General features: G+C 37.1%; 2 protein-coding genes across 2 annotated transcripts in view; both read left to right on the forward strand.

Annotated features, from left to right (window-relative positions):
* The window catches only part of LOC143736071 (uncharacterized), a 795,401-nt gene that overhangs the window by 451,912 nt on the left and 323,570 nt on the right, over positions 1-19,919 (forward strand). The window lies entirely within an intron of this gene.
* On the forward strand, positions 2,563-19,060 carry plpp2b (phospholipid phosphatase 2b). The gene is made up of 6 exons (XM_077226527.1): positions 2,563-3,046; positions 16,250-16,401; positions 16,657-16,919; positions 17,000-17,057; positions 17,862-18,038; positions 18,255-19,060. Exons 1-6 carry the CDS (start codon positions 2,986-2,988, stop codon positions 18,366-18,368), a joined length of 825 nt encoding a protein of 274 aa, XP_077082642.1. The 5' UTR covers positions 2,563-2,985; the 3' UTR covers positions 18,369-19,060.

The following is a 19,919-nucleotide window of genomic DNA, read 5'->3' on the forward strand; positions in this document are numbered from 1 at the left end:
TTGGACCACTGAGCAACTGCAGTGCTGCTTCTCTGTAGCCCAGGTCAGGCGCTTCTGCCGCTGTTTCTGGTTCAAAAGTGGCTTGACGTGGGGAGTGCGGCACCTGTAGCCCATTTCCTGCACACGCCTGTGCACGGTGGCTCTGGATGTTTCTACTCCAGACTCAGTCCACTGCTTCCGCAGGTCCCCCAAGGTCTGGAATCGGTCCTTCTCCACAATCTTCCTCAGGGTCCGGTCACCTCTTCTCGTTGTGCAGCGTTTTTTGCCACACTTTTTCCCACAGACTTCCCACTGAGGTGCCTTGATACAGCACTCTGGGAACAGCCTATTTGTTCAGAAATTTCTTTCTGTGTCTTACCCTCTTGCTTGAGGGTGTCAATGATGGCCTTCTGGACAGCAGTCAGGTCGGCAGTCTTACCCATGATTGCGGTTTTGAGTAATGAAACAGGCTGGGAGTTTTTAAAAGCCTCAGGAATCTTTTGCAGGTGTTTAGAGTTAATTAGTTGATTCAGATGATTAGGTTAATAGCTCGTTTAGAGACCCTTTTCATGATATGTTAATTTTTTGAGATAGGAATTTTGGGTTTTCATGAGCTGTATGCCAAAATCAACAGTATTAAAACAATAAAAGACCTGAAATATTTCAGTTGGTGTGCAATGAATCTAAAATATATGAAAGTTTAATTTTTATCATTACATTATGGAAAATAATTAACTTTATCACAATATGCTAATTTTTTTAGAAGGACCTGTATATAAGAGATGACGACTTGTCATCTCCGAAGCATGAATATCTGTGGTCTGTTTTCATTTTTAATTACATCATTAGGGGATGTAAATATGTGTAGACTGATTAATAAAGCTAATTAGTATTGTCAACATTATTCTCGAATTGCTGCTCTAGTTTTACTGTATGGCCTGTCAGTGTCCACTAGAGGGCAGATTAACATACAAATGAAATGTCAAGCAAGCGGATAAAGAAGACTGAACTGAGGCACCAGCTTCGGTTTACACCCTACATTCTAGGCTTGACCTTTAAAAAACTTTGTATTACCAATTAGAATAGTAATCTGCCATTATATCCTGGTGTGAGTGACGTCACATCTCAGTACAATAAATCATTCAGTAGTATTAATAATAGTTTTTTAAACTAGCCTACATTATGAAAGCATTTGAAAGTCACCATCTATGAAGCATTCGGGAATTAAACTATTAAAATGTTTGCTATAGAGGGAATGCACGTGACGTCACCGTTGGCCGGAGTGACTGCAGTTACGCCCACAAGTGGCAAAAAGACTGAGCGGCAGCATTGGTTTTCAGTGTGAATGCTGCGGAAAAACACACAAAACGCGTCTAAAACGGGAAAGAGCTTTGAGACTGACTGTACAACTAGATTTGACAAGAAATATGAGGAATATTTTTACAGACTACCTAAAGCTACAGAACAGAGAAGCAAATAGATCGCTGCAATTCATAGAAACAACTGGACTCCAGGCAGCGAAAGGTGGATTTGCAGTTATCATTTTTGTGTCAATATGCTGAATTTAGTGGTAAAATCATTCTCTATATATTGTATTGTTATATATTGCAGTGACAACTCATCAATCAAGTATTTACCACTGTATATTCTGTATAATTGCCATTTTTAAATAAACACTGACAAAAAACTATACAAGTTTTAAGTCTCTAGACGATATGATGATATATATAACATTGATAAGTGATCACCTGGATTTAGACCTGCCTATTTTGTATTTATATAAAGCATTCAGAGGCAAATTTGCTGTATGTATTTCCCTGGTGTCGAAATCAGGCACATATAAATGTCAGGAAACACGATTCCTGGCTGCATGTTAATATCCATGGATCACTGGATCTTTAGTAAGTTGTAAGGAACACTATATTGAGTCCAATCTTTAGTTTAAACTGATAATCGTTTGTTTTACTTGCGTTTTCGCAGTTTCCCCTATTAAATCCAGTCACGCAGCTGCTCTTCTGCCACTCAGTCCGGCTGAGGGGGCGTGTTCCGGCGGGAAAGTGACGTTAATGCATTCCCTCTATACTATAGGTGAACCAAATTATGTAGGCCTATATAGCTAAGTAGCCTACGTAGGCTACTATTTAGGTTTTATTTATATAACCTAATTGTAATATTCGTATAACCATACAGTGTCAGTGACGTTTCCATAACGTTTTAAAAATAAGTTAGGTGTTCCCTTAACTTTAAAAATACATTATTTTGTGTCATATATCATTTTGGCAGAGGTGTGTTCAGACAGCCAACTAAAATATCTATCTATCTATCTATCTATCTATCTATCTATCTATCTATCTATCTATCTATCTATCTATCTATCTATCCTCAGATATAGGCCTACTTGTAAATCACAACATGTCCAGCAACAGATGTAACGATGAATGTGACAGATACATGTAGTAGAATTAATTGACCAATTTAATATTTATGGAGTGATGTGCAATAAAAATAGCCAATGTGTGTGTCATGCTGCTTTGCGCTTCAGCTCAAAGTGCAGAGATTTATCCAGGCAGCGCGACTGCGCATGCGCCTCACACTGTCAGCTCAAGGTGTGGAGAGTGACACGGCGAGCAAGAGCGCGCGCGAGTGGGAACACAGTGGCTTTATTTTTGGAAAAGGAGTGGATGCGTCTTCAAAAATCTGCCGAAGGGCTGGACACAAGTCTTTTCTTCAACAAAAGCAACATGTGCACCTACGCGGCTACCTACCGTCAGCCTTTGAAGTTCTAGATATATAAAGTCGTAAAGGACGCGAGTGTTTCACCGTCACCTATGAGCTGAAGTGAAGCACGAGCAGCGCAGGTAGAACAGCAGAGCCGGAAGAACTCGCAATACTGGTCGCGTTCTGTTTTTGTTTTTGTTCTTTCAAGTGGATTATCTTTGACATTATCTCATAAATGAAGTGACTTTTAAAGGGCTAGTTTTAAAGTGCATCCGAGCTCAAGAAATAATGACGGACTTGAGGAAAAAGAGACTCTTCGTCCTGGTTGACGTGCTGTGTGTAGTTGTAGGTAAGCGAGTTCAATGTTTCAACGTTCAGTGTCATATTCTGAAGTTCATTAACAAAACTTAAGGTTACAAGTTGTTGTCTGAGTGCTTTCTCCTTAGCAAATACGTGGGATTTGTCTTTTTAAACAATAACTTAGGCTATGTAACTGGGTTGCTGACAAATAACATTCACTGACTTTTTTAATCACAAAATGATATTAGGAGAAAATATGTATTTTATAAGGAACTAAAAAGTTTGTTTTCAGTTTGTGCAACGATACGTAAAATATGCAAGTATGTAAAAACAGTTTTATGTTTAACCTGTGTATGTGCAAGAGACAAAACCGATAATCTGATTGACCGATTTTTTTATTTTATTTTTTATTTTATTTAATTTTTTTTGCCTGTATAATTTATAAATGTATATTAATTGTTACATTTAAACATAAATATGCTTTGGTTGTGAGAGTCAACATTGGTCAGTTTATTTTTACTCAGGTTTGTTTTTCTCACAAGTTCACAACCTTGCAAAATTGCCTTGTCTTGGCTTTGCACTAAACTGCAATATAATGCAATTTATATTTACAACTGATATTTTGTAAATATTTTCTGTTTTTGACTTTTGCAGATATTTCATGATAATATCTTATTACAAAAGCAGCTGCTTTAGGTGACAGTGTACATGTGAGGGGCCTATCTTTAGAAGATTTTCATATTTTAATATGTATTGGGAGGTGTGTTCTCTGTGTTGAATGCTGCAGTTCGTTCTTGCTTCTTTTCCTGGATTTTGCATGTTCAGGAAGTTGAGTATTTGTTTATGGAAATGTGATCCAAGCCTGTCAGTATTTCCCACAGTGTTTGGCAGCCTGTAGTGCCACAGAAATCTTCCTCATCTTGCATTTTTGGCTTTATTTAGGGGTTTGCTTGCAGACTAACTGTGAGACAAACTCAATGACCATAAACATCCTAACACAGTCATATGTACTGAAAGATTCGACTTGCCTAGTGCTAAAGTGAGTGTGAACCATCATGACCATTACTTCCTTTGGAAATAGTGTTTTTGAGCCTGTTTTTCTTAACCATGTGAGGTAACCCTACTATGAGGAGATGAAGTTTCTGCACCTGTCCTTTGAAGTCTGTGTCTGTGTTCTCCAACCTTCAGCTTTGGATTTCACAATGGCTAGAATGTGCTCTAGGCATGATCCTCCACCTTTACACCTTTACCATGATGGTGCAAGTGTCTCTCGTTTTGAAATGATCCATGTTGTAGACAGGGATGGACAATATTTTCCGTCTAATTTATAAAGGGCATCAGATTGTTAGGACAATTTCAGATGTTTCTTTTCTTGCATTAAGGCTATAGGAGGGTCAATGACAAATGCGAGAAAAGGGAAATTCTCATTAAAATCTAATTTAAAATGGATGTGCCACATTCTTAGCGTAAGATGTGGGTTACATATGATTTTGAAATGCCATTTTCAGCAAACGTTTAAATGTCATGTGGTGCAGTGTTATAGTAAATGAAGAAAATGGTTTTCGTTAATTTAAATAAAGCTGAAAATAAAAACAAAAAATTAGATTAAGAATTATATAACACTTTGTTAATGTTTTCTTGACAAGTTGAAGTACTAAAATTACTAAAACTGAAATGAGCAAAAAGCTAAATGGTAATTAATTGTCGGACAAAATGGCGGATTCGGCAGATGGTGGATTATGATTGGTCAGATCGCATGTCAATCAAACCCTCTACGAAGGGTGAAATGACAATGATTCAACTGTCTATAAAACCTTTGACAAGTATGATCACAGCGATTCAAATCTGTTTGCGCTGCCGCTGACCCAGAGAGAGCAGTTATCATATTTAAGTATGAAACGGCTTCACAAAGAGTCTTTTTAACATTTTCATTAGGCCTATTTCTGTGTTACAATAATTTAGATTATTACAGAAGTAGCCTACTGGGATAAAAGTTGACAATGCGGGGAAAAAGAATAAATCACCTTTTGAAAGTAACTTGACGCTTCTAATAAATATTGTATCGAGGACATTGTTACACCTGTAGGTGGTGACAAGCGACTGCTAAATTTATTTGTTATTGAATCATTCTGTCAAGAGATTCTTTCAAAAAAATCTGATTCGTTCAGTAATGAAACAAGTGAAGTGTAAATGAGTGAGTCATTGAATCATTCATTCAAACCATGAAGAGTTTACATAAAAAGACCAACAATATTTTTCGTACAACAGAATAGTTTACCAAATATGAACATTCCGTCATTATTACAAACCTTATTAAAGAATTTCCAACTTTTTGTAAATATATTAAAGTGTACCACTTTCTGCTAGAAGTTAATGTAATGTATGGGAGTAAGGGCACAGCTAAGAAACCCATAACTACATTATGTATGGATAATTTGGTTTCTGATTGATCTACAAGTATATAAAAGATAGTTCAAAGTCCTATAAATTTGAGACATTTGGCCTTGAGGTAATGAAAGTACAGAAAGATTTACTGCAGCACAGGTGGAAATATTCAATAATTTTCAAATAAATATCAGCCTCTCAGATTGCTGTATTAACAACAGAAAAGTCCCAGAATCCAGTAGACTGCGAATTTCGGTAAGTGTTTCAGGGACTTAATATCCTTTTCCCAGCCCTGTATTTGACATTCAATCCAGCCCACCACCCTCTGCTTCTCGTTTCTTCGGTCTAAGTCAACTTTCCCTCCACACAAACACCGTCTGGCTTTTGGTTTCGCTCACAGGCTAACAGTGTGTATTTTACTGCTGCCTGTATGCTGGTATTCTTTGATATTTTACATAATCAGTCACTGAGTACTGACAGAAAAAAAGAGTTGACATTTAATATTCTGCCTCTGTTCTTCTGTACTGATACAGCAAGTCAAAGCCACAAGATCAGCATTTTTCTTCAGTGAAAGTGAAATTGTTGAGAATTATCTATGCTTATCTGAGTCAATAAAAAGCTAAGCATTTGGCTCAGTACTGAAGGACTTTCAAGGCCTTCATTCCAGGTACCTCTGGTGTGTTTTGGTATGTTTTTATTAAAAGCTCTTTATTTCTTAACATTCTTAACATTATATTGTCAAATTGTAGTCCCTCTGGTTCTACTCCTACCGCTCCGAGTGGGATTCGAACCAGCATTTCCGGCATGGGAGGTGGGCGCCTCTTGAGGCTGGCCTCTGTAACACTCCCCCTTCTAAACCTCACTCCGATTCGGATCACGGCACCAATGTAACTTCCCCGCTTCTACTCGCATTGCTCGAAGCAGGATTCGAACCAGCATTTCCAGCATGGGAGACGGGTGCGCTAAAAAGATGCTAAAGACCACTGCCTCTAGGTTCAGTCACTAGTGTGCCTCTTGAGGTCAGGGAAGTGAGGTTTACATGCCCAGCTCTTACTAGCTGGCCTCTGTTACACTCACCCCTCTAAACCTCTCTCCCATCCGGGTCACGGCACCAATAGGCGCGTTTCCACTCTAGGCCCAAAAGCGTGTTCATGAACAAAGGCGGAGTCAGGACATTTAAAACAATTTTCAGCTCAACTCACTTTCAGACACCAGCGAGTTTCTGAAATAACTTCTGAGTGTGATCTGATGGGAATTCTAATCTATTTTTTATTTACATGCGATGCCATATGCAACTTATGCTAAACATTGGCATAATAAATACACATGGTTATGGAAAATACCAAAGATTGCTTGAAGAACTTCAACAAATCATGTATGATTATAATTGTGTATTTATTTGGTTACATCCATCTCTTCCCTGTCCCTTTGTTGAAAACCAATGCATTCACATTTGCTATCAATTAAATACTGTATAGCCCGGTAAACTCGTATAACTCCTGTTTTCTGTTCGTGAGCTCCCTCTGTTGGTCTAGCTGAAACGATAACAGCAAAGTGAGTTGGAAAAGATCGCTCAAACCTCCTCAGATCCCATAATTTCATTGGAAATTATAAAAATAAATTATTGGTCAAATATCAATGCTTAAGTCTTTATGTAAAGACCAAACGTCATGCTAATTTTACAATCTAGCTAGTTTTCAGTTAGCTATCTTCACCATGCTGGTGATGTGGTATTTGTGACGTTGTTCTCTGAAGGCGTGTTAAGGGCAGGTTTTAGGGTAGCGCTGTGGGGCTACTGGCCCGACAGTGGAAACTCAAATTGATTTTGACCTCGGTACTTGAGGTCCGAGGCTAGTGGCCCCGCCCGGCACCTTGTTAGCACAGGCTCGCATTGGCCCGAAAGTGGAAAAGCGGCTAGCTTAACCCCTCCATTTCTACTTGCACTACTCCGAGCGGGATTCAAACCAGCATTTCTGGCATGGGAGGCAGATGCTATAACAAGGACGCCAAAGACCACAGTCTCAGTCTCTAGTGCGCCTCTTGAGGCCAGGGGAGTGAGGTTTACCAACACAGCTCTTACTAGCTGGCCTCCGTTAAACTTGTTTTAACAGGCACCGTTTTACATTCATTTTATTGGTATTTTTTTAACAATTTTCTCAAGACAAGGATAATTGTTATATTGCTTACAGGACCTGTATGCAGATCCTTTTATCCAAAGTGATTATAAATGAGGAATGCTACAGCGAGCAATTCATGTAAAGTAGTAATGAAACATGAGTGCTGCGATACTAATTTTTTTCAAAGTGCAAGCTAGGACAGAGATGGAGATATAGACTATGTGCGACAGTTAAATCGTAAAATGAACCAAAAAAGAAAAGTAAAAAAGCCAGCTGTTCCGGTATACAGTGGATAGCATAAGTGAACACACCCATGCTAAAGTTGAATAAAAAGAAGAATAAAAAATCATCTTTTGGAAATTGATCTTAATGCCTTAATTTAAAAAATGAGGAAAAATCCAACCTTTAAGGACACCAATTTTCTTTGTGAATGAATAATGTATCGTAAATAAATAAATGTTCTTCCTTAAAATACAGGTTGCATAAGTCAGGACAACCCTATGTTAAATTCCCATAGAGGCAGGCAGATTTTTATTTTTAAAGGCCAGTTATTTCATGGATCCAGGATACTATGGATCTGATAAAGTTCCCTTGGCCTTTGGCATTAAAAAAGCCCCACATCATCACATACCCTTCACCACACCTAGAGATTGGCAAGAAAATTGGTGTCCTTAAAGGTTGGATTTTTCCTCATTTTTTAAATTAAGGCATTAAGATCAATTTCCAAAAGATGATTTTTTTTATTCCTCTTTTTAGTCAACTTTAGCATAGGTGTTTTCACTTATGAAAGGCACTGTGAGGTTCCACCAGCAAGGAATAGTGAAGGTTTTTAGCATCATATCATTACGCAATAACCTATAAAGACATATTGCCACACAATTTGGATTCATTCCCTAAAACTACTGGCGAAATATGGGAGAACGACAAGTGCAGGATGTTGGAACCGTTATTCTTTATATTTCAGGTCTTGGATAAACTTGTTCAGAACAGTCTGTGTGAGATAGCAATTGCAGCATCAACAAAATTGTTCAGAAATTGGTCACATCATGAGACCATTAACATAATGATGCTGTTACATTAAGCACAGAAGCTATTTTTAAAGCAAAACACACTTGCTAAACACTATTAGCGTAACAGCTAACCTGTTTCCCACACAATATTATACATTTCCATGGTTTCAAAGAGTGTAAATCACACACTAGCATTAGCGTGGGGAGGTAGAGGGCTGGGACGGATAGACTTTGGTGTATGGTGAAAGAAAAGAGGAGGAGGGCGGATGTTTCTTCTTGAAGTAGGATTCCAGACTCTCCTGCGAGGTTGTACGCTCAGCACATAGCTTCCAAATGAGTCAGGCGTCCTTGCCAAACTACCGCTCAGGGAGTGCTGCCGGCAGACAGACCGCCCTCAAAACTCTCACTTAAGGGGCGACAGGCTTGTATTTTTGTAACACTTATGATGGTACTCCAGAAAACCCACAAAGAAATTCAAGAACATCTCATTTTCATCTTCAGAGTAGAAACCGAACATGATCTTTGTGGATTCAGCCGCTATGAACTGGGTTTCAAATGTTGAAATGAAGCCAGAATGGATCAAGTTAGGTGTTGAAAGGTTAATATATTTGTTGAAATGCCGGAAAATGAGTTAGAATACAAGCGGTCAATAAAAACATAGCGTGTTTTTGATAATGAAAGGTGGTGAGCCAATGTCAGAGTGAAGGTTAAAGCCAACCCTAAGAAAACAGGCTACTCCCTCACAGGCTAAGTGGTGTAGCCAAAAACAAATGGGATTTTCTTCAGGGTTTTCTTATTTTCAAGTCCTGTGACATTGGAAATTCACCAACTCGTCTGTCCTTGAAACTGCAAGCAGTGCAATTCAGATTTACTGTAAACATATCAGCTAAATGTTCACAGATTTTCAGTTTCTTGGACCAACATTGCCTTTGTTGGGAAAGGTACTTTGAAACTTTAGCTTCCACAAACTATTTAGTTACAAACTATTTAATAAGTAGTTACCATGTAAAGCCTGACATATAAAGTAATAGTCAGAAGGCCGAAGGCAGTTTATTTGAAGCTCATTTTTTTTTTTGAGTATTTGATATATCAGAATTGTTTTGCTCATATATGGTATAGGAGAATATGTTGCTCATATTTGAGAAGTAAAAAAAAACCCGCACAATTGCAAAAATATATGCAGTCGCTGATATTTATATGGCCAAAAGGTAAGATTAAATTCTGATAGCTTAAAGTGATTTTTCAAAAAAATAAATAATAATTTATATATAATGGAAAATCATGTAAACGTAAGTTGCTTCTGTCCAGTAAATGTTTGTCTTGAAATATCACTGTTTTTAAGGTTTTACAGCAAAAAGACAAATTAAAGTGTACCACAACCTTAAGGTGAAAAGAAAAATAGGATTGTAAATAGCTGAGCTACTGTAAGGTGATGCTAAAGGGAAAGTTCACTTTTAAAATTGTGTAATTTACTGTCCCTCTATGCTTTTTTTCTGTGGATTATCTTTCTGTATAAGATTTCCTGTGATATACAAAAGGAGTTATTTTTAGCAGTGTCCAAGCTGCTCTTTTCCCTTTAATGAAAGTGAATGGTGACCAAGATTTACATACCGACTTTAGTTTTAGTCCTCACACGGTCACACCAAAGCATCATTATGACTTCAGAAGACTTGGAATATAGTGCGAATGTCATCTAAACTACTCCTGTAATGCATAGGCCTATTATTTGTCCTCTTTGAACCTGTACAGTCCCTGGTCCCCATTCACTTTCATTGTAGGAAAGTGAGCAGCTCAGACATTCTGATAAACTTCTGCTTTCCTGTTCTAACTTCACCAATTGGAATAACACAAGGGTAAGTACATGGCAATAAAATTTTGGGGTGAACCTTCTCTTTTGTATACTGAATGAAACTGTTGGGTTGGTCCAAAAATAGCTCTGGCGTTCCTCCAGCGGTGTGAGGGGAAGCGTTTCAAACTCCGTTAACTCAGATTGCCAACAATTATCGTCCTACTTACCATTACTGCACATCAGATTGAACCAAATAAAGCAACACTCAGTTCAGCCCTTCATATTTATAGTGTTTGTTAAGGAGGATGCTCCAAACAAACTGGGAAACTATGAATGAATGAGGTGGAGACTACAGGAGTGGCAAGCTCATTTTTGTCTGTGGGATGGGCAAAAGTATGTGAATCCTCAGTTCTTTAACACTTCAGCATTCACCAACCCAGAAACATTTTACTCTCTCCTCCCCCTCTTGATTTAGTCTCTATATTGCTTTGTTGCAACTCAACTAATGCAACTCAACTAAACTTAAAATTAGGGTTTCCTGTAAATTTCCAGAAACTTTCCAAAAGTTTATGAAAATTTTCAAAATGTCTGTAAACTTTGCAACCCTGGTTAAAATATTACAATGACTTTCAAGTTTTTTTCCATTAGGAGCATGAAGTCATTCATAGTTTAATCCTTGCTTACCGTCATGTTTTTCCAAAACTATATCAGGTTCTTTGTTCTGTGGAACCGAGCGCCGCCACATACGATCAAAGTTAATGGTGACCAAGACTGTCAAGCTATGTTGTTATTGTTTACTAAAACTAAAACTATTAGAAATCATGTTCATTAAAGATGAAATGTATTCCTATTTAAATATTTGGTGGGAAAACTAACTGAAACAAAATGACTAAAATGACTAAAACTGAAATGCATAAATAAAACTAAATATACATATTTAACAAAAGAAATGAAGCAAAATTACCAAGGCATATACAACATTGCTAAAGCAAACTGAACTGAAAATATAAAAATAAAAGCTAATTCCAAATAGTATTAGAGTAGTATAGAAATAATACTAAAATAACACGGCTGTTAAGCAAGATTTCCAGTGAATAATGAGTTGAATTCCAGGCTGTTTTTCACACAAAACTATGACTTATGACTTAGAAGTGAGAGGGCAAGGACTCGGAATAAAGAGCAGAAGTTGTATGGTCTTCTTTCATTTGAAGCCTATCCTCTTTCATTGCATTCTTCAACTTTTTTCCAAGTAAAAAGTGCACGATGTTGGGTAAATGACCGACTTTTAATTAATGAAACTAGAGGACATTGCTTTTACTTGCATAGCATGAAGGTGGAAAAAACACAGTCCATGGACTCATAAAAAGAGCTCATACCAAAACGGGGTCCCTTAATGTTTTACAGGAAATTTGACTTCCTGTACCTTCAAATGGAACTAATTTGTTTCAGGGAATGGTTGAAGGGTGACGGCTGGTGGCAGTTGAGACTAGGTTGGTTTTTTCCAGAGCAGCCTCAATATTGCAGTGTGTTGGGTGTCAACTGTGACTTTCTTCAAGACTTCTTGCCCTCTCACTTCTAAGCGCCACATCTCTCCCTGCAGTCCTGTTTCATTGCCTAGTTAAACGACCGCCAAGCTCGCACCTGCCAACTGAGGCTTTGAACTCGAACCGTTTGAAGTTCTTTGACCTTTTAATGTACCTTACACTGACTTAATTCCCTGGGAACACAATCTGGAAAATATTTCAGAAGTAATGCTCATGAATTTCACTGACGAGTACCAGAATATACTGGTCAGCCTTTTTAACTGTAAAGTTGAGATTTTAGACTTCGTTCTCAGTGTTTCTGGGTGTTTTAATTGTGTTTGGCATTAATCAATGGCAGTTTGAAATAAAAAAATCTACTCCTCAGGGTTCATTTTTTCATTTTTTCCAAAAACCTTAAGTCTTACTAGTCTTTTTGTTTCCTAATAATGTGTCTCAAGAGTTGAAAAGCCTGGAGAGGAAGAAGGGAAAGTGAGACTTAAATTTTATTGGGCATTTATTTTCATTTGTTTGGAGATTATACAGCTGGCAAACATACAGAAAAGGCCATCCAAGCTCAGCTCCAGATCCTCAAAGTGTCTGAATCTCAAGTGAGTGTTAAAACTGTAGCCATTGTTTGGGGTCTCGAGTCCCTCAACATGATGATCAATGAGGCCTGAGGGATAGTTTATTTTTTCTTTCATTGTTTGTAAACCATAAATCTCCTTTATGGCAACAAAACTATGGGTTTATATTCAGTACACAGTTTTCAGCAAGTGGATCGAATCCTTTCAAGCTAATTGGTTAACTAGTGAACTATTTAAGGTAAAAAAAAAAACGTTTTGGTTTGAACAAAAGAAAAGAAAACATAATTGTAAATATTTAAAAAAAAAAAAAATATTTAATGTGCAAAGCAAAAGAGATCAAAACATATTTGTAAATATTTTCAACAAAACATTTGTTTTGCAAGCTGCAAAATAAAAAAACATTTGAAAATATAAAAAAACACAAAAGAGAAAACATTTGTGAATATTTAAAAAGCAAAGTACAAAGCAAAAGAAAACAAAACATTATAATTGTTAAAGAATAAATCAAAAAGTTGGGCCACATCTGTTTGAGGCCGGAGTCTGATTCAACTAGTTAGTTTGACCTGAGGATACAATTTGACCCAGATTTTGACAATTGTGAATCATTGCTCCAAAATTCACAATTGTTAGTTCAATAATATACATTGTAATAAACTAATGACTGTTTTTGGGGCAAGGTTACATGAGCAGTATGTTTTTATTAGTGCACCATTGGGGATGTCATTATGATGAGTGTGTTCTCACTGTCCCAGACCACAGTGCATGGAAATACAGTGTCATTTCAAACACCATTTGTTCTTTGTTTTTGGAATACAAAGACACTCATTTGTTCTTAAGTGACTCTCTATGACTCGATTACTCTTTGTCTCTTGTCGTGACGTGAATGTCTCAAGAAATTGAAACTCAAAATGACTTGTTTGGGATAAGTATTTTCAATTATTTCAACTTTTCTCAAGGATTTGGTTCAACATCTCCAGTGCTAAAACTTTAAAATTAAATTTCGATTAATGAAATTTTAGTTGTCTTTCAGCATCAAGATTAACTTGCTAAAGTGATTGATGGTTGTTTTTTCACATTACCCAACAAACTTTTTCTCTCTTTTTAAAAACAGGTAAACTTCTAATTTTCTTGTACATTTCACTTGTTTCATATGTTTTCATTCATCAGTTAGTCACCTAGAATTGCTACCATGTTTTATCCAGCATAATGCTTTGTTGTTTTAACAAAACAAAACATATTTGTAAACATTTCTTTGAGGGAATTTTTTATTATTTCTAGTTGGAAATTACATTATTCTAAATTCTGTTAGTAAGCTAGTACAGATTTTGAGCTTGTTGTTTTTATATCTTTTTTTAATGGCCCTTGTAGAATCATATTGAAGAATAAACCATGTGTAAATATCACAGTGAGCCCAGAGTTAAGTTTTGTGATGGACCTGACCGTCTGTCTCACAAATGCTCTTGTACATTATAATACCACAGTGGTATAAATGGCACTTGAGCAATCCTGGATTTGTGTGGGATGCTGCTCATTTATATTTAGACATAAACTGAGTCAACCATAAGGTCCAGAATCATATTTTTGGCTTGTACCAACATACTGCATGCTTTCCTGCAGAAGTAGGATCTTCCTGACAACTCCGTCCCTGATGTTGACTGGAAGAAACAAGTCATTCTTAGCCTGCTTAAAATATCTACTCGCGTATATTCCATTCAAACAGCAAAATGTTTTCTGGCAGTTAAAGATATGCAAACTTACTAGAACACTGTGTTATTATATGTCCAGAAAATGGAATTACAGGAAGTAGAATTGCGCTCAATGTTCCCTTTAAGTGCTGTGGCTTAGGGTCACGTGGTTGCAGGGTGATTTTGTAACATTTCCAAATGTCCCAAGGACATTTTCCATTCATTAAAGGATCACGCTGTGGCAACATTCAGACATGTGCATCTCCAGCCACATCAGTCCACCGACCAAGGCGTTGTGGAAAGGATGTCTAGGCTGTGGGTGTGTACAGGAATGTTTATGATACGGCACAAAACATGTTTTGGGTTAAGACGGTGTGGTCAGGTGACTTCCTCATAGCTGTGGGATAAATGTGTTTCCGTGTGACTCTGGAAAAAAGAGGTACTATAAATACACGCTGCTTCCATGACTGAATTCAGATGGTGTTCTGAGTGTTACTAAAAAAAGTCTATACAGTCAGTTAAAAGTAAATACAGTCAGTTTTGCAACGTAAATGGTTGAGTGAAAACCAGGTGGCAACCTTCCGATCTCTCTTTTGAATCCAACACAGAAGTGACTTAAACTGCAATTCATCGACTGACCACTAGAGACAGGCTTCAAAAGAGAGTCAATCCCATAGACCCCCCATGTTAATATCCCCAACTGTACAGCAGAAAAAGAATATGCTTACAGCCTCGTACAAAAAGTGCTTTTGGTCTATATAGATAATTTTGCCCTTCGTGACAACTGTGAGGGGGGTGATTTTTAAAAAACATTTTTTATAACTCATCCGTTTAAATTATATTAAGCCTTAAAGTTCTGCATAATTAAGGGCGTGGCCGGTTGAGTGACAGGTGGACTGCCGCTGCTGTCACTTCTAGCCGTTTGTCTTCTGTCTGTTAGCGTCACATCACCTCAGCTAATCCTGCCTCTTTGCCCATTTTTGGTTATCCGGGAGACGCGCACGGTGACGCTCCGCCCACTTTGGGTTTCAAAAATGTTCTTCAGAAACCTACGGGTAATGTCACGGACAATACGTCCATATTTTTTACAGGCTATGGAGAAAATGCATGTTGTCACTTTAAGCTCTTAAAGTGACAGCAGCCTAATAAACCGTTATGTCATGTAAATCAATAAACAACAAAAAAAAACAAAGAAAATCACTTGCTGCACTTGACTGAATAACTTTTGCAACTGTAATTGTAAGTATTAATCTGTATTTTTACAATAAAATAAGACTGGATAGTCTTCACATTTGATTACTCAAATTTCTGTAGTATTTCTTACATGAATACTACTGTTAGACCCACCCGAAAAACTTAAATCCATGTTTATATAATTTCTCTCTGTATTATATTGTATTTATTTGCGCTATCATTTGCAGTTTGTTTATTTGTTCTCAATTTATTACTGACCGTTTACTTTTCTTTTTTTGTAAATTTAGTTCAACGATTCAAATAAAGCCTTCCTGTGCTGTGTGTAAGCTGTTACAACAAAATGATCAAAAAATGATGAGATGATAAATGATCTGAAGGGAGGTATATATGGCAATTTTCCCTGTGATATCGAAAATGGTATCGAATATTGATATTTTATAATGTAAATATATTGTTTTTTGGTATTAAGGTAGTGAGAAATGGTTAGGGAAATGTGCTTATGAAAATAATGCCACAATGGAAAAAAATATTTCTTTGGCTATTTAATTACTTTAACAATAACAAAAAACATGACATCTCACCCATAAATCAACAGAATTTTCACTTTATTTTATATTTTATAATTATTTTTTATTTAATGTATGATTTTCATGAAAATAAAGGCAGTGTAACAAACATACAATGGTGTATACATGTAAATATGTACATTACAATGAAAATAATATAATGTTGGTATTGTTGATATGTATTTGGTTATGAAAAATGGCTGGAAAAAATTTACTTTAATTGTCATGAATATATGGAAATGTTATTTTCTTGAGGTGAAATATGACTCAGACAGGTTCTTTCCAGGTTTCAGGAGATTCAGCCTGTATATTCCCCTCATTTGTTAACACATCCTTTAGGAAGCAGATATTTATCTCATGCATTTATTTTTTTATTCTCTCTTCTTCTTATTCCTGTAGCTTCTCTGCCCTTTGTTATAATGAATATTGTGTCCCGCCCATACGAGCGAGCGATCCACTGCCAGGACGAGAGCATCGGTTACCCTGTAAGACTGGACACCATCACGCACGTGACGCTGGCTGCGGTGACCATCACCTGCACTATCATCATCGTGAGTCACTTATTCATTCACCTCCATAATCTCTCCCATGATCTCATCATCCCTTGAGTCACATGCTGATCCTCAACAAAGTGTTCGTTCATGACTGCACAGAAGAGGGGTTTATTATGCACAACACAGCGTTTTGTGCTCATGGACTTGTTTGACACATTTGACAAACCTAATGTAGCGTAACCGTTTTGATCCTTGTTGAAAGTTACAGAAATGTGTCACGTTACTTAACTTTTACCTCTTCTGTTCCTCTAGATATCGTCGGGTGAAGCGTATCTGGTGTACAGCAAGAAAATTCACTCCAACTCTACCTTTAATCAATATGTGTCGGCCATCTATAAGGTGCTGGGCGCCTTCCTGTTTGGGGGAGCTGTCAGCCAATCCCTGACGGACTTGGCTAAGTACACCATTGGGCGACCACGTCCAAATTTCTTAAAAGTGTGTGCTCCCAAATTCTGCCAAGGATATGTGGCTGCGATCAACTGCACTGGCAGCTTGTCTAATGTGACTGAAGCCAGGTATTTCTCTTATCATAAATCCTTTTAACGCTTTGATTTCAGTGAATTTCTGTGAACTATATGTGATTTGTGTGTTGTAGGTTGTCCTTCTACTCAGGTCACTCCTCCTTCGGGATGTACTGCATGCTGTTTCTAGCGGTGAGTGGTGTAGCAGTCGAATGCTTACCCGCTAAACATTTAACTGGGAGTGGGACTATTTGTTTTTGCGACCAATGGCAAATGGGGAAACATGTTTGAAAATAGGCTTTATTTCTGCAGTTCCATTTGATTTCACTAGAGTCACTAAACGGATCTAAATGTGCGGTCACATTTACCGTTTTTCAGCAAATTCAGTCATATCAGTATGGATCATCATGATCGAGAATTTCTTGTGAGAGCAAAAGATTTCTGAATGCAGATTTTGTATCAGGTTCAAATTGTTCACGCAAATTCGCAGTGTTCGCCAACAGAAAGCTGCTTGGTTTCAAAGAGACTTGTATGTGAGCTGTGCTTCATAAAATTCGGTCACATTCGAAAATTTTGCCAAACATTTTGCAGCCAAACAGGTCCATTTGTCAAGTGTAGCATTGTAAGGAGCAACTGTTCTTGAAGCATAGCATGGATATGACAAAAATAGGACACAATGAGGAATAGATGGTGTACAAGTTCAAATCTGTGCGGGTATTTACAATAATAGGAGTTTTTCGTTGCAGAGTTTGCAAAACCTTGAACTAATTTAATGAAACTCTCAGATCAAAAAAACAAAATCTGCCAAGACAGGTTCTGCATCATTCTTAGTACAAAAATGATTTCCTGATAACTACAAAGTAAACGTACAAATGCTAAATTGCTATTTAGAGAGCTCACTGAGATAAAACTGTTATCGCCATTTGCTTTCGTTATTTCTTCACAACAAATTAAGTCATTAAGTAAGTCACACTTCTTTTTCTTTTCTTTCCCTAGTTCTATGTCCAGGCCAGACTGGATGCGAAATGGGCCCGTCTTCTGAGGCCAACCATCCAGTTCTTCCTGGTGGCGTTTGCTGTGTATGTAGGTTACACCCGCGTGTCCGATTATAAGCACCACTGGAGCGACGTGCTGGTGGGACTCCTCCAGGGGGCGCTCATTGCAATTCTCATTGTAAGTCAACACTTTTACTTTTTAGAGCAATTTTACCTTTAATTTTACAACTGTCATCATTTCCTCACCCTCATGTTGTTTCAAACCTCAAACTTTTTTTTTACCCCTCTGAATATTTCCTTTTCTGGTAAAGTGACCCAAGAGTAAGAGGCCATTCAGTTTAAAATGTAGCATTGTGAGGTCATTAACTCTCCTTACATTCCTTGTCTCTTACAGGTGCGATACGTGGCGAATTTCTTCAAGGTCCGTCCTTCACCTCAATACTCGAGTTCAGAGACAGAAGCAGAAATCGAGGAGCAGAAACGCAGCTTTCGAGGTGGAGCACCATAACCATTTCGAGCTATTACGGACCTGTGTGAGAGAAATGAGAACGAACACTCGCACTACATCTCCCACAAACCACTGGACTGACGGGAGGGGGCAGAGCAAGACTGCACGTGCTCACAGTGGTCCCCCTTGAAAAAGCTTTAGTGTCTGTTCCTTTGTTTCAAGTGAGAGAGAAAACTTTATACGTATTTAATCAACTTATTTTAATCACAACGATTTGCCGCAGAGACCAGATATTGAGGGACTGAATCTGTTTTTTAAATCTGCGTACTGGATCAGGTTTTACGTACGACATGTATCTTCTTTGTTTGAATTGTAAATCTTACTGAAATAATGGCTTGCCTTTCTCTTCGACGAACCAAACAGAATCCCATATTTTGCGGTTTTAATTGTTGGAAATCATTGCTTGTTTGTATTTTTCCAATATTATGTGCCTTAGCAATTATATCTAGTATATAATTATAAATAGTAATCTGGATTGCAGAAAGTGAATAATGTCATACAATTGTTAGGATATCTTTTTTTTGTTCCCCTATGTTTCAAATTTAAAATTGAGACCGAGGTACTACAATACCACTACAACATCTGGAAGCCTTGCTATATTTTGATTTTCGCATTCAGCTTCATTGAACTTTGTACGTTATAAATTGTTGTTTACATTTGTCTAAATTCCTATTAAATATTTGTAATAATAATCTGCTTGTTGTTATTAAGTACCACACTTTAATATTATGTGTAGCACTACTTTAAATGATAAATGTCATAAAATGGAGTCTATTTTGACTACATTGTGTACTTTGTACATTTAATGTTTGCATATCCAGTTAGCATATTTTAATCCAGAAGTACTATGTCAATAATGTATGTATTTATGTAGGCATGAACAAACATGAATTCAATCCACATGCAAACTTTAGTTTTACATTCTCTAAAGGACATATCAGCCAAGTGGTTGTCAAACACTTTATCTTATTCGGTTTGCAAATGTAGTTTACTTTAGCCAAGTTCTAGTGGGCACTATCCTGTCAGTCCAGAAGTGCAGTAGCCAGACATGTATTGATGACCATCTATTTAGCCACAGCTATGACTACAAATGAGCTAAGCAAAAATAGTTTTCTTTCAAAATAAAGTCTCAAGAGTTCAATAAGACCACCAATTACAATTCCATGTCAGGGTGAAGACATTGAGAAAGAAATACACTGTTAATTATATTCTAAGCTTTTATAATATATATATATATATAAATAATATTATGGGCCTAATTCATTTAATTATCTCTTATTTAAAGTATATATTCTAATATTAGATCTATATACAATTTTGCACTGTGATTAGGTGTGAGTGGGCAGATCTGTAGTTACATGCACTCGGTGCATTGTTTGTATTATAACATATGTTAGTATGCACTGTAATCGCTAGTCAGGATGGTAACAAAACTTCCATCCTACCCTTGTGTTCCTAAACTGCAATCTTAAAACAAAACCCCTCTTGCTACTCTGTATCATGTTGCCTTCCTTTTACCTCAGCTGTAAGTTGTTATTTTGTGGGTTTCCA

Source organism: Siphateles boraxobius, unplaced genomic scaffold, assembly GCF_051911475.1.
Source record: "Siphateles boraxobius isolate OS27281-9 unplaced genomic scaffold, OSU_SipBor_1 13, whole genome shotgun sequence".
Taxonomy (NCBI): Eukaryota; Metazoa; Chordata; class Actinopteri; order Cypriniformes; family Leuciscidae; genus Siphateles; species Siphateles boraxobius.

Bases quoted from the DNA above. Each gene is read 5' to 3' on its own strand.
- plpp2b (XM_077226527.1), top strand. From the start codon at position 2,986: ATGACGGACTTGAGGAAAAAGAGACTCTTCGTCCTGGTTGACGTGCTG. The intron at 16,920-16,999 runs GTATTTCTCTTA...TGTGTGTTGTAG, and splicing joins TCTAATGTGACTGAAGCCAG to GTTGTCCTTCTACTCAGGTC. The intron at 17,058-17,861 runs GTGAGTGGTGTA...TTCTTTCCCTAG, and splicing joins ACTGCATGCTGTTTCTAGCG to TTCTATGTCCAGGCCAGACT.